This window comes from Misgurnus anguillicaudatus, chromosome 3, assembly GCF_027580225.2.
Source record: "Misgurnus anguillicaudatus chromosome 3, ASM2758022v2, whole genome shotgun sequence".
NCBI lineage: Eukaryota > Metazoa > Chordata > Actinopteri > Cypriniformes > Cobitidae > Misgurnus > Misgurnus anguillicaudatus.
This window is the reverse complement of record NC_073339.2, coordinates 30431746-30446162: the sequence shown is the minus strand read 5'-3', so window position 1 is coordinate 30446162 and position 14417 is coordinate 30431746. Positions and strand designations below refer to the sequence as shown.

At 39.9% G+C, this 14417-nt stretch overlaps 1 protein-coding gene across 4 annotated transcripts in view; it reads right to left on the bottom strand.

The window, feature by feature from the left end:
* The window catches only part of slit2 (slit homolog 2 (Drosophila)), a 90305-nt gene extending 76086 nt beyond the window's left edge, over nucleotides 1–14219 (bottom strand). The window contains exons 1-4 of one of the 4 annotated variants that reach the window (XM_073864337.1): nucleotides 12883–14219; nucleotides 11807–11878; nucleotides 10159–10230; nucleotides 2359–2430 (exon numbers count right to left, since the gene is read on the bottom strand). In XM_073864337.1, the coding sequence (XP_073720438.1) occupies nucleotides 2359–2430; nucleotides 10159–10230; nucleotides 11807–11878; nucleotides 12883–13055 (389 nt within the window). In that variant the 5' untranslated portion in view covers nucleotides 13056–14219. The remainder of the gene's footprint in view (nucleotides 1–2358; nucleotides 2431–10158; nucleotides 10231–11806; nucleotides 11879–12882) is intronic. The other 3 variants (XM_073864336.1, XM_055205446.2, XM_055205447.2) reach the window with 3 other exon arrangements.
* Between the last annotated feature and the right edge of the window lie 198 nt (nucleotides 14220–14417).

Here is a 14417-nt window from a genome sequence, read left to right as displayed (position 1 = left end):
GGGAAAGAAAGAAAGAAAGAAAGAAAGAAAGAAAGAAAGAAAGAAAGAAAGAAAGAAAGAAAGAAAGAAAGAAAGAAAGAAAGAAAGAAAGAAAGAAAGAAAGAAAGAAACTATACAGATTACGCAGCGTATCAAAGAAAAAAATGGTGAGAGAACAGGAAAGAAGCAAAATAACGAAAAACGAGGTAGACAGAGTGATGAAAGAGGCGGGCAGATAAAAGCTGCACATGTTAGCCACAGATGTAGACGAGGAGAGATAATCTAATGAGAAGAGAACACTGTGTGTGTGTGTGTGCCAGAACATCAAATCAAATAATACTATCAAGAAAGTGTTATACACTAGCAATACTCCTTCTTTGTTTCGCGTCGGCTTTCTTCTCTCACACACCTGCTACCATCTTGTTGAAATTGAATTGACGGACAGAACGGCAAAATCCTGCCAAAGAATCATTAAATCCCATATGTGCACACACGCATTTGTTTTTTGTATCATGAGGGGGACTTTCCACTGACTTTCATTGTTTTTATTCTAAGCTAATCATCTTTTTCACCCCTTACCATCTAAACCTAACCTACACAGGCCTCTTTGCATTGTTAAGTATGGTCATAATGCTGTTTTTTTACGGTACCCATGAGGAAATGTTGGCAAAACAATACTCACAAGCGTGAACATACTTTCCTATCAGCTTTTTAAAAGAGAACAGTGTCAGTGCTTTGGCAAATGCATCAGTACATTTTTCTAAGATTTGATTAAAGCTCAAAAAATTACTTTTTGAAGTCCAACACACACGCCCTATGGAAGAGACCAGTAGTGGAAATGTCCGAGATTGACTTAAGGGGATCGCACACCGGCCGCGCAGCTCAGCGCCGCGCCGTTCTAAAAAAATCGTACACATTGTTTTCTATGAGAATACGCACACCGGCACCTGTGACTCAGGAAGTTGCTCAAATCCCTGTCGCGCCACACAGCACCACTCACATAGTTTAACATTAAATAACATCATATTTGTCCTAAATCATTAACGATTAACATTGGCTGTTAACGTATATTTAGCATTTTGAAGTAGACGCTATCTGACGAAGCTCGCGCTATTTAATGTGCACTTCCGGTTTACGACACCTCCGAGTTGTCCTAGACGCGACTCGACGCGGCACGGCGCGACGCTGAGCTGCGCGGCCGGTGTGCAACCCCCTTTAGGGACTTTTGGACATATATATTTCATCGGATACACGTCTGGAACCGAACTTTAATTCCGATTTAATTTTTTTTTAATGGTCTGACTAGTTGCTAAACTGATCTCTTGAACAAATGCCTCGTCGAAAATAACAAATGTTTTGGTTTCCTAGGTAATCTATGTGTTGTTTTTTGCTTGTTATATAAATACCGGAAGTTTACCGGAAGTTACGTGTGGACCACGACAGCCGCTTGTTTATGTTGTTACTGCTGAAACCATCTATATATAACCGTAGAACCAGACAATCCCACTATATGTTTAAAATTTGAATAGCATTTAGAGGCTTTTACATGGATAAATTGATTTCTATTTAAACTGAAATTCCCCCCTTCCGTGGACTCAGTCGCCCCAGTCCACTCCTCCATTTCGAGCCCTGGATGAGACTGAAGAACCGAGTGTATTTTTAGTCGAGACCACACACACACGACCATACCATGGCTAGAACGAACAGCGTCTGTATGACGGCAACACCGTGAGCGATATGTGTACACACACACACACACTTTCTCCATCAGCCTCCTGCAAACTCCGTTTCAATGTTGTTTTTCCTGGTAAAGCTGTTAACGCGGACAGTCCTTCCTCTCTGAGCAGATGTTTAAGCGTGTATCTCCTTTTAACTCAATTTAGTCTGTTCATGCTCTGAACCTCTTTTACTGCTGATCCCTAGATGTCCAGCATAACTCAATTACGAACGCACACCCAAGCTCATAGCTCCAGGTGGAGTAACAAGCTAGATTTAAAAGACTGACCTGAAGATTTAGTTTGGGTTACGTTGTATTTGTCCTTCGGTTCAATTGCATTACCTTTTAAAAATGATCAAATTTAATGAAAACTGAACCCGAAACCTTGACAAAGTCAACACCAAGGACAGCAAACTGCATTTAAACGATCAGACAGACTCTGAACAGTCTCAAATTGCAAAATGCAAACAAAAGCATATAATTCATATCTCATGTAAAATGTGCATTCATCAAACACAACTTTCCAAAAGTGATAGAAATGGGATTTAAAAAAGGCAACAAAAGAGGAACCAGAGAGACAGCGAAGAGGAGAGAAAGAGAAAGGGGGTGGGGGTGAGAAAAAGTAAGAAGAAAGAGAAGAACAAAAAAGATAAAAGACTCACAGCCTGAAGAGTTTGGTCGTGCCGAGGAAGAGTAACTCTGGAAGAACCTGAAGATTATTCCTGTTGAGACGCCTGTAAACACAGACACAAGGTTTACATTCAGAAGACACTTAAGGCAGCTTAAGATGCATTTAATGTACTGTTTGCATAAGAAGCTGTTGTCTGGATACAAGTCTGGCTGAATACATTATTTTTGCAACACAGTTGCAATACTCTATTAATCTATTTTAAGGGAAAAGTGAAAACATGAATACAAAAAATATTATGAATGGATTCCACATGAAATTCGCAGGCAGTGTTTACAGAAATACATCCTGACAGGGCTGTGTAGAAGCATCATACTTTAAACATTTAACGTTATAAAATATTTCAACTTGGGCCTGCCCACCATCAACTTGAGCGCTGTGTGTGCGCGCGCATGTGTGTGTGTGTGTCTGGCAGACACTGTCAGTGTGTGGGGGCATCTAGCAAACACACACAGACAAAGAACAGCCCGGAAAAACAGATGTGGGAAAAACAAACAGAACGTCTCACACCAAGTGAAGAGAAGGAACTTACAGTGCAAACACACTCACACACATGCACACATGAAAAGAAATGATGCATATTTGCCTAATTTCAATGATAATTCAATGTTTTTTTCACTTTATTCTTTGAGTTATATTCTTTGCTATATAAGCTTTGCATATATAATAGACGTTGATGCATGACAATCAGCACATATGTAATACGCACTGCGCATATTAATGTAGAGCGGCGCCACTGCTGTCTGTGCGTTAGATTAATGAGGCTTGAAATTAATCAATAACGTTTTTAATATTAGAACTAAAGATCGTATAGAGGACCTTATTAAGCATCGAAATTGAGGGAACTTCACTAATAATGCAGGGCCAGTAATAACTGATAATATAAGAAAACTGCTACAGTTGCAAAAGTTGAATTTGGGGATCATATATATCCTGTGTGTATGCGTACATGTGAGATTTCCCACAAATAACCGACTACGCATCGTACACACAAATCAATCACAGCAAGTTCGTAAGTGAACTCTGCCGGCGCAAAGTGTGAAACCATCAAGCTCTCGCTGTCCCTCTCTGTTACTTTCTCTGACAAACTGTCTCAAACAAACACACACACGCACAGGCATTCACACACTCAAACACAGCAGTGGATGACATCATCGTTCAGCTTCTGGGGTTACATCATTCCATTTGAATATTTAATGAATGATGAAATAATAACGAGGCACACAGTGCTACGCACTCCCGAAAATGCCCACGTGTTTCACTCAGGCACAGAGGACAGCCATCCCTGAGGACCCTGCTGCGGAAACACACAAAGACACAAAGACGCAAACACACAGTGCTTAACGGGAATAAGATCGACCCTTAAAATAGACGGGTACACGCAGACACACGCTCTTGCAGACAGAAATGCACACAGCCACATACTCTCATTTTTAACTTTTACGTACAGACATGCACTCACAGTCATTTTCAGGGGAGGGCCAAAAAGTGAGATGACTTTTAATGGCCGAAAACAGGCAATCAAGACTGAAGAGAGGAAAGAATGAATTGAAAATCTGTATTCATGGTGTTTGCGTAGACACATGCACAGCTGTATCGTGTTATGTCTGTATAAAGCAGACATGATTCACCTTTCATTCACGTACAGCTTATTAGATACAGAGAAGTTAATGGCTACATTTAAACTGTCTGCATACTGCACATTTAAATGGAAAGCACTATTTGAATCTGACAAGATGTATAAAAGATTGGCTAACTTTATGCAACTGGAGTAGGGACCAACAGGGTTTACATTGTACTGGGTTCATACAGCACCTTTTATTATTAAATTGCAAGAAAACTTTTTTATTTTAGACATAGATATATTTTTTTAATAAACCTGCCCCTAAATAGCACATGAAAGCAGAGCACACTCTGATTGGTTGCTGTTTGCGTTAGGGGCATTAAACAGGAAGAGACCATTTGACTTTTTAGATTTTGGCATTTAGCTAGTGTGGTGATTTGTATACGACAAGGATCAAGACCAAGAATCCACGCCTCAATCGCTTTACATCAATTAAGTGTGTCATAGTATGACACACAACGCCACATATGTGACACGTCATGACATCATGACAGACAGACTAACATGTTAATTTTACTTTCTCGGTCATGCACGACAGGTCCCATCTCATCTGTGATGCCGGCAATAGAAGTACTTAAGGTCTTCAGCTTTATAAAATGATTAGCTCCAGTCCTTGATTCTGATTGGTCAATAGCTGCGTTTTATTTACAATAAAACACTGCTATCCCTACTGAAAAGTCCAGCTAGGACCAGCATAAGCTGGTGGCTGGTTTTCGCTGGTTTAAGGTGGCACTGGCTTGTTTATGCTGGTCCTCCCAGCCTGACAAAGCTGGTCATGCTGGTGGATCAGCTGGTCTTCCAGCCTGTCCAGCTAGACCAGTTTAAAAAGTGTCCAAAACACAGCTAGACCAGCTTGCTACACCAGCAAAACCAGCTTCCTACACAGCAACACCAGCTAAAACCAAGCTGGGAGACCAGCTAAAATCAGCTCAACAGCTTATGCTGGTCTTAGCTGGATTTTTCAGTAGGGATGACCGCTGAACCCAACAACTGCACACTTAGCAACTTAGCAACGTAAACATTCAGGGACATTTTTCTGTCAGGGACAATTTTTTTACATCGGAAGGAAGGCTTTAAATGATTTTACTTGATGAAAGTTATGTTGATACCTATTTTTTGCAGGACTTATTTCACAATACAGCACAGCGTCTTGCATCTCATTACTTACTTAAAACAGTGCAAAACAAAAAGAGACAATGGTATGCTGCTAGATGGAATTATGCAGCAAAGGAAAGGTTCTTGAAGCTATGGCAACAATACTCTTGCAACAATGTTTTATTAAGGGACTATCACGACAGAAGGTAAAAAAAGATAAATGATAGCTAAAGGTTGTGGAGATGCTTCAGCAACCTGTTGAGTACAGGAATTAGCATTACGCTAACATATCATTCATTAATATAATTGCTGCGTCCGAAATCTCTAAAATGCTGCCTTTGGAGACAGCATTCAAAAGCATGAAGGTATCAAGGCACGTCCGAATCCAATGTTTGGTTTACTTCCTGTCTCCTGAGATACCTTCATTGTCTTATCCCACAATTCTATGCGCTGGGAATGTAACTGGTCGAGCCTGGTCAAGTTCAAGAAAGTGGCTGGAGCATAAATTTAATATAAATAAGGTTAGATTTTCACTTTATAAACCTTTTGATTGCATTTCTATCGAGAAAACAGTATTTTAGGTTTTAAATTTGGGATTAGTTATCACAAAGGCACTCTCTGATTATATTATGCTGCCTATGAAGGCTGTCCGAATGCGTTCCCAGAGCTGCGTTCATGCCGCCGAAGTCATTGCCTCCTTTAGACACAGCCCATATGCACTATTGTTTATATAAGTCTTTCCCTACTAGTTCCACCTTTCCCGATTACATCATGCTTTTCAAGTAATGATTGATCCTGCAGCACCATGTAGTTTGACATATTTCTTGTCCGTGACACCTGAAGATTTTTAGGGGTAAAAATTACTGACACACTGACTATTGTAACCAAGGCTTTGAACCAGTTCACAGAATGAAAACGAAAACCAGAAACTTTTGATGTTTTGCAAGGAACAGAAACAAAAGCAGAAACTTTCAAAAAATATATGTTCTGGAACAAAATCGTTTATTTAAAATAATGGTAACCGGTTAATACCGTTATTTTTCCGTTCTTCGACAAGATTTCTGTGCAATACTGAGTGAAGTTCACTTCCGGTCGTCGTTGACTCATCAGAGAAATGAGAAGCTTGCCACCAGCAAGTAAACTAATCAAGCACAAGTCTCTAATGCTCAATCATAAGAGGTAAATATCTACCAAGTATCTCAAGATGTTTGTTTTTTTAATACTAATTAGTGGTGTAACAGATTGCAGGTGATCCCTACAAATCACGACTCACTTAATGCGCAAATTAAAATAGGGTGAAAATTGATCATTTGCACATATTTCAAAGTCTTGCAAATGTTAACACGTAAGTGATTTTAAACACTTTATCCGCAAAAAGGCGCTAAAGTGAGCAATTTTCTGTACGGACAGACGCACATGCGTTTGAATGTGTCCGGTCCAACTCCAATCAAACGTGATTATCCCTATGCCCTGCAAAGATCAGAACTCTTGATGTATAAACTTGAGAGAGAGTTGCGCTGCTGTGTCTCATACTGTAGTCCATTGAAATGCATTTGGCGAATAAAGCACTGAAAAACAACGTAATTTCCATTTTATGTGGAGCGACTGTTTATGCTGCATCTTCTTCCTGAAGTGCCGTTTGGAATTCATCCTCCGTCTGTGTGTGTGCGCGTGTTTAAGTGCACTTAACAAATGTAGACATGTCAGAATTACAGTTATGTTGCATGCATAATGTAGCCTTTTTTAATGTTCGATGACATGATAGAGACTTAAGGAAAATTATATAGACTAATAATTTAAGTTTAATGTACTAATGATCAGCCTACTTATTTGAATGTCCCACAGCTGACATGTAACGTTATTAAACGTCAATTTTAGGGTTGAACCAAAAACGTAAAAAATACTGTTTCTGTTCGGAACAAACCAATTTGGGAAAAAATCTGGTTCAAAGCCTTGATTGTAACAGACAGAGATTGTGTAGTCTAAAGTGGGCATAAGTGGGCAGATCTTGACTAGAAAGCTGCACTATGGACCTTTCGCCTTTTAGCTCAAAGGCTATGTGAGACTAATAAATCAGTGACCAGTTCTATCCTCAGTCTCAATCCATCTCCGTTAGCTCTGACGAAACCAGTCCAACACTATGTGTGAAATCTTAATAAGAAAAAATATAAGGGGGAAAGTGAATAAAGGTATGATAAAAAAGACAAAGGAGAAACCTAAAGATAAGCGAGAGCTGTGAGGGATGGTGAAAAGAAAGTGTAGGGTGTTTCTCCATAGGCTTACACTTTACCTGACTGCATTGCTCAGGACTAGCAACCCGTGACGAGGGCTGTTTGTGCGTACGTGTGTGTGTGTGGAGAAAAAGGGGGGTACATATGAGGAACAGAGTCTCCACTTTTTCTCCCTACAGGAGGTCGTCACACCGAATACCTAAATGCATCCCCAATACGCATACACACACACTCTCTCACACACATATTTATGAAGGGCCTTTGGTAAGGGCATTATAATGCCTTTGCGTTCTAATCCTCTCAGCTATGCAGTCACCCTCCAGCATTAGACTCCTGCTTTTGTGCCGGCACAGTGGGACTGATCCTACACACTGACTTTAGCTGTGCTATTCACCGCTACAGCTAGCTTCCCTATCCCTACACTTATCACCGTAAAGAGCTATTCATCACTATCATTTGCTCATCTAACCCTTCGGTTATACCAACGCTGCCCGATTTACGCCGAAAGCATGTTCGGCTATTATTACAAGTTGACTGTATGAGCTATATGTTACTGCACAAGGCTGCATTCACAGTTAATGCAGTTGACCCTTTCGCTAGTTAGCATTCAGAGCCATGCAGACTGCAAACACAACTTCCATTTAAAACTAAAGTTAGCGTCATATTTGCTCGTGAATTATATATCTTTTATACAAGGCTGAGCTGGCAAAAGGGCTTGGTGGTTCAGCTGGGTTTTGCAAAGTATATGACAGTTGCGGTCATTAAACATATCCACACCAAATTAAAAGGTAATGACTAGAAGGAAAACAAGAGGCACATTGGGGAAGTGATTGACTGAGCCTCATGCAGCGCAGCTTTAAATGCCAGTTCTAATGTGATTCGGCGTGTAAAGCGAACACCTGCCAGTCAGTCACCATTAAGAGATGGTAACTGACAGCCAATCATTTAGCCATTCACACTAATTCTAGATCAGTTTTTTATTCCTGGTCCTACAACTGCAAACCTAAGGTCCATTCAGGAGAGAAGTTTAGTTTTGAGACCGGCATTTACATATATTTTTCACTATACAATGAATCAGTGATTCACAACCACTGTGTGCATATCCTGAGGTAAATTTAATATGTTTCAGGGGGTATAGAAAAGATTTAGATTTTGTTAAACCAACTGAACCGAAATTTACTCTCAGTACAAAATATGTCACTGGGACTGTATTCTTTAAAAAAAAGTCCTAATATGTATCAATTAGATACAGATACTGTAGACATTTGGTACCAATTTGTACCTTTGAGGTACTAATAAGCACTCTTTAAGTACAAAAGTGTACTTTTTGAAAGGGTACCACCCCGGTGACAGCTTTTGTACCTTTGTTTCGTAGAGCATGACCTTGAAAATGTTGGAAACTGTCAATACACAATCCTATTAATGCTGGGTTTAGAGGTGGGGTTTCATTGTTGCAGTTTTTCATTTCTATTCATATATATTTCTATTTATTTCTATTCTTTATTTCTATTTATTTGCATTTATTTGTCAATTCCAGAAAGATAAGGCTGGTTATCAACATTTCAAATAATTTAAAGGGGACATTTCACAAGACTTTTTTGAGATGCCAAATAAATCTTTGGTGTCCCCAGAGTATAAAGTTCTAGCTCAAAATATAATATAGATAATTTATTATAGCATCTTAAAATGTATAATTTGTAGGTGTGAATAAAAATGTGCTGTATTGGGTGTGTCCTCTTAAATGCAAATGAGCTGATCTTTGCACTAAATGGCAGTGCCGTGGTTGGATAGTGCAGATTAAGGGGCGGTACTATCCCCTTCTGACATCACAAAAGGAGCCAAATTTCAGTTACCTATTTTTTACATGCGTGCAGAGAATGGTTTACCAAAACTAATTTACTGGGTTGTTCTTTATCACAATTTCTAGGTTGATAAAAGCACTGGGGACCCAATTATAGCACTTAAACATGGAAAAAGTCAGCTTTTCATGAAATGTCCGCTTTAAAACGATTATTTAGGGGGTTATTTTGCAAATAATATCCTAACACATTTGATTACGATTTACGAAAATATGTGCGCCTTTTGTCAATTTGTATGGATGACAATTATATGTTTATACATATATTCTGTAATACATATTAGTCATCTCACCAACACTTTTTCCACAGCAACTGAACAATCTTTCCGAAATAACAATTTAGCACAATAACCTTCATTAATCGTAATCCTAATGAGGGGAAAATTAGCTCAATGTTGCTAATTATTGTAATTAAACAAGTATGTGTCATGCTGATTCATCATACAGAAAACTTTCTGTATCATTAGGGAAATCTGTATGTATCTGTAAGTATACTGATACACCACATTAAGATAAACGAGTCAGTGACAGAGAGATATAGCCCATCAAAATGAATATGGTTTTAAAAGGAAGAATAGCTTGGGGGTGAAAGCATAAGAGAAAGGTGGGGGGTTCCTTAAAAGTGTAATTTCAGTTTCCATTGCACTACCCAGTGTCATTCCCTTGAAGGCCTGTGTGTGCCATAGTCACATATAGTGTGTGTGTTCCCCTGAGGCTGGATTGGCTGTCAGACAAAAATGTTGAATCCCGACCACGACGCACACACAAATGCCCATAACATCCAATGTACGCCATTCTTGTATGAATACACACACTCGATTTTGTAATGGCATTTTGCAGTTAATTGTGCTCAGCAGGTCACATTGTTAATGCATGCACACACTCTTTCAGTCAAAAATACGCAGCTGACTTTTAGCCCTACAGGCCAGTGCAGCATATCTTTGTGTGTGTGTGATGGTCACTTACAGTCTTTCCAGTTCTTTCAGGTCTTGAAATGCCCCTCTCTCAATAGAAGTGATCTTGTTTTCCATCAACTGCCTAAAGGAGGGTAAGAAAGAAAGACCAAAGAAAAGATAAGTCACTGAAAGATTTTTCAATGACTGAACAGTTAAAATGCCTGTGTATATTTGGCTGTTGTACAGCTTTAAACAGTCTTTTACGTTTCACTGCCTACAAACTACATTTTTACAAACACCCTTTCACTGGATATCTCCACATCTGAGACCCTCCTCTTATTATAACAACACCATAAACAAGAGTTTTCAACACCAGTCTAAACACAGCATCTATACTTAGATTATGCATACAAAGAAACATATTCACTATTTTTTCCAGCTACATTAGTTAGCCCGGTTAACATTCATATGTGCATCCCTTGACCTTTAGTATAGCAAATACAGTGTAGCAGAGCTTTAATGGCCTACACAAATCTATGTACAATAAAAACTCAACTAAAGTCGTAATGTAAAGAAAATTCAGTTTGATACCTTTATATGTATTAACTGAGTAAGGCTATGACATTGAGTAAAATCTAATTTTACAGCTAATACATCATTCGTAGAGACTTTAGCCTGGATTTCATAGACAAGGTCACATATAAAATATTATTACTTAATTTTTCTTTTACATTCAAATAAATGAATGTGCTGAAAATATTTTGAAACGTTTTCTATTAACCTCCTCTTTGTGGTTGTTTTATCTGGAGCTGACACATAAACCAGGCTTTCTCACTTTAACCCACATACTAAAGAAAACCACTGAAAATGTCACAGAAAGTTTTACTGATGAATCATGTTATTATACACCATGTTAGGGTCAAATCAAGAAAAGTTATTTGGTTTGATGATGTCCATTAAAGGTCATTAAAGTGATACTCCAGAATAAAGCTAAATAAACTGAGAGGAAGAGTGATGGAAAAAAAGGTGAGGAAAGGAAGCTATAACAGACAGAGAAAGTCTTCCGCTGTAATCTAAACCTCCAAGTGGGAGGGCAAACCTGTCCTTACATGAGCTCTCTATACGTCTCTCTCTAACATATACATTCACACCCACACATTCCATCTCACACACATTTACATTCACAGAAATATCCCTCTCACTTTCCCAATCCCAATCGCTCGCAACCACACACAGAGACAGAGAGGCAGATAGAAAGACTGATAGAGAGGGAGACACTTCACATTCCGATAACGCAATCATTTTTGCAAATAAATGCAGTCTTTGTGTGTTTTTGGGAATCATGGGCTTTACTGCCTCGTCAAGCTTCACCGTCCAAACTTGTTCAGTATGTTTGTGTGTGTGTGTGTGTGTGTGTACTAGTGTTCAACTCTCACTAAAATCTAGAATATACAATGGAATGCATTTCATAACAAGTCTTGGCATTTGGCATAGCGATTCTTTCTTTGGCATTAATCTAATAATGGGCCCACTGAGGCATATATTGATGAAAATGGGCGAGAGGACTGTTGTTGGGCACATATTTTAAACAATATTCTGGAAATCTCACTAGGCTATATTTATGTATATTTTCATAATGTATATTTTCAATCAATTAATCAGGAAGAGATTATTAATGATAAGGCAAACAAGTAAAAAACAAGTTTTTAATTACTTACAGAACTCTGAGGTTCCGCAGTCCCGCAAAGTCTGCTTTCGTAATTTTAGTCAGATTATTTGCATTCAGGTCACTGTGGAAAGAAGAGAAGGGGGTAAAACAGTGAATAACAACTGAAGTATTTAGCCCTAATTAAGACGCCTAATTTAGGCTATTAAGTAGTAAATGAGGCTATGAACGAATTTTTCTGGTTACTTAATCGCACTGGCCACTAGTGATGGATCTGGCACGCAGCATGCTCGATGGCTGTTTGTCATATATTAATTTGCTGAACTGTCTGCGCACACTTGGCTGAATGCTCTCATTGGTGAAGTATGTGCTAGACTGTGGGCGAACCCTTAGCAGCTTTTTAATTGAATTCCGGTCAGGGTTGGGTAATCCTCGGCAATTAACGTTGGTGTCATTTATAGCTTTTGAACCCTACTTTTTATGCGCCCCCATTACAGAAAATGTGACAGCGCTTCGCACCTACTCAGCCAAACTGTATGTCACAATATGCCATTTAATGACTGGAGGGTTTTTAAATATGGAGAAAAACAGCAGAAGCCAAGAGTGAATGAACTAATAATTCAGTTTGAGTTAAAATTTTAACTGTGATGAAAACGCTGCTCGTGCGGACAGAGCTCGTGAGACTGAGTTGGACAGAGAGTCAGGTTGTGTTTAAACTTCATGCCAGTTTAATAATGAATCCCACTTCAGAGACGCAATCAATGTAACAGACAGATAGTGGCATGCGTGAGCGGAATACATAAAAACACTGTGGTTTTGTTCAACTGACAGTACTTCAGATGAAAGCATCGTCACACTTTGTATTACACTCATGCCAGTGTGTATTAATGCTTTAAATACAAGCATGTGTCATTTTGTGAGTTATTATAACGCGTTTGCTGAAAGGAATTACTGTAACTGCAGTACCATAAAATGTGATTAACATGAAGACGTCGTGGTGGTCGTGTGTGGTTTATCATAACTATAAATTATTTTGTTATTATTGTTTGTAATACATGCATGCAGTTATTGCTATTGTAATAAAAGTGTGGTGAAATGTTGGTGTGGTGGTGTATTGCGCGCACTCACAGGCGCTCAGTGTTGCGGGGAATGTTCCGTGGCACGCTCCGCAGACTCTGCCCGTGGCAGTCCACCGCTGTCCCGCTGCAGGAGCATTGTGACGGGCACGACTGAGCCCCAGCACTGCCAAGCAGCGCACACAGCAAAGCTCCCAAACACACCGCCGCTTTCAACACAAACATCACCACGCTTTCCTTAACTTCTGCTTGTAGAGTTTTAATTCCAAAAAAAATCTCCACAACAAATTCTCTTCTGAGGCAAAAACACTTGTAATCTCCTCCGACTTGAATGCTTTCCTCTCTTCTTATCAAATGGGAAACAAATTGGAATTTATTTCAGATCCGTTCCCATTAGGGCTCTATGTCTATTGTAGTCTCGTCTGTGTGGACGCAAGTTTAAAGTCCCGACAGTCAAATCAAAGTTTCTGCGCTATAATATCCCGCGCGCGTTTTCTTCTGTCGACCTTAAAACACCTTATGCGCACATATACGCGCAAAGACCCGAACTGGAGACGCGCGCATGAAGACGCACGATTGGGAAGCCACCTGGTGATAGAGATGCGGTGATACACATCCAGCGGAGGCGATCTTCACGTGCGCTTAGAGAGTATTGATAAATGGGGGGTATTGATCTTTCGCGCCCTCAAGCATCCATCATCCTGTCACGCGGGGACAAATCTGCTTTATAATTCCGACTCGGTGCTGGGAGAAGTCCTGGATGATCCTCAGAGAACCGAATACTCAATCGGAAGTGTGTGTGTGTTTGTGGCACCTGATGGCGCGTGAATGTGTGTGTGTTCAGAGCAAAGGCGGCGCCTCTAGTGTAGAAATAAACCCCGCACTCTGATCATATTCGGTAACTGACTCGCACACACTTTCCTCAATCCACATACACGGGTCCTCCATGCACACGAAAGTGAGACATCAATCTCGTCCTGAGACATCAACCTCGTCCCACTAGCCGATTGCACCGATACTCCTCAGTCGGAAAGTTCAATAACTAAAATAACTTGGAACACATCTACAGTATCTGAAGAAGACAGGTGGAGTTTTTAAAGAACCCAGACTGATGGGCTTTCCAGGACTGAGTGAATGAAATAATTCCCACGCATGCGCCAACGCTGTGAATGAACTCCAGTACTTTGATTCTCACGCTCGGATTGAAGTTGTTTTAGGTGAAGTGTGGCTTTCAGACACGGGACTCTTTCTCTCTCTCCCTTAGTCCAACATTGAATTGCTCTATATACACCGGGTGCGACTCCACCCCTCGGTCCGCCCGCCCTGCAGGCCGCGTGAAACACAGTCGGCACTGGCGCTCTGTGGATATGAGCAGCTATCACGAGGAGTCTAAAGACGCATGGAAAGCCAACAAGTGAACCAGCATCTCTCTCTCTCTCTCTCTCTCTCTCTCTCTCTCTCTCTCTCCCTCTCTCTATCGATTGAGACTGGTAAAGGGACAGTGGTGAGCTATTTATTAACTACAGAGAAAGTTTCGAAACTGTTTAAAAACAATTCTAAGCTCCTTAGAAGATTACTGATTAATAT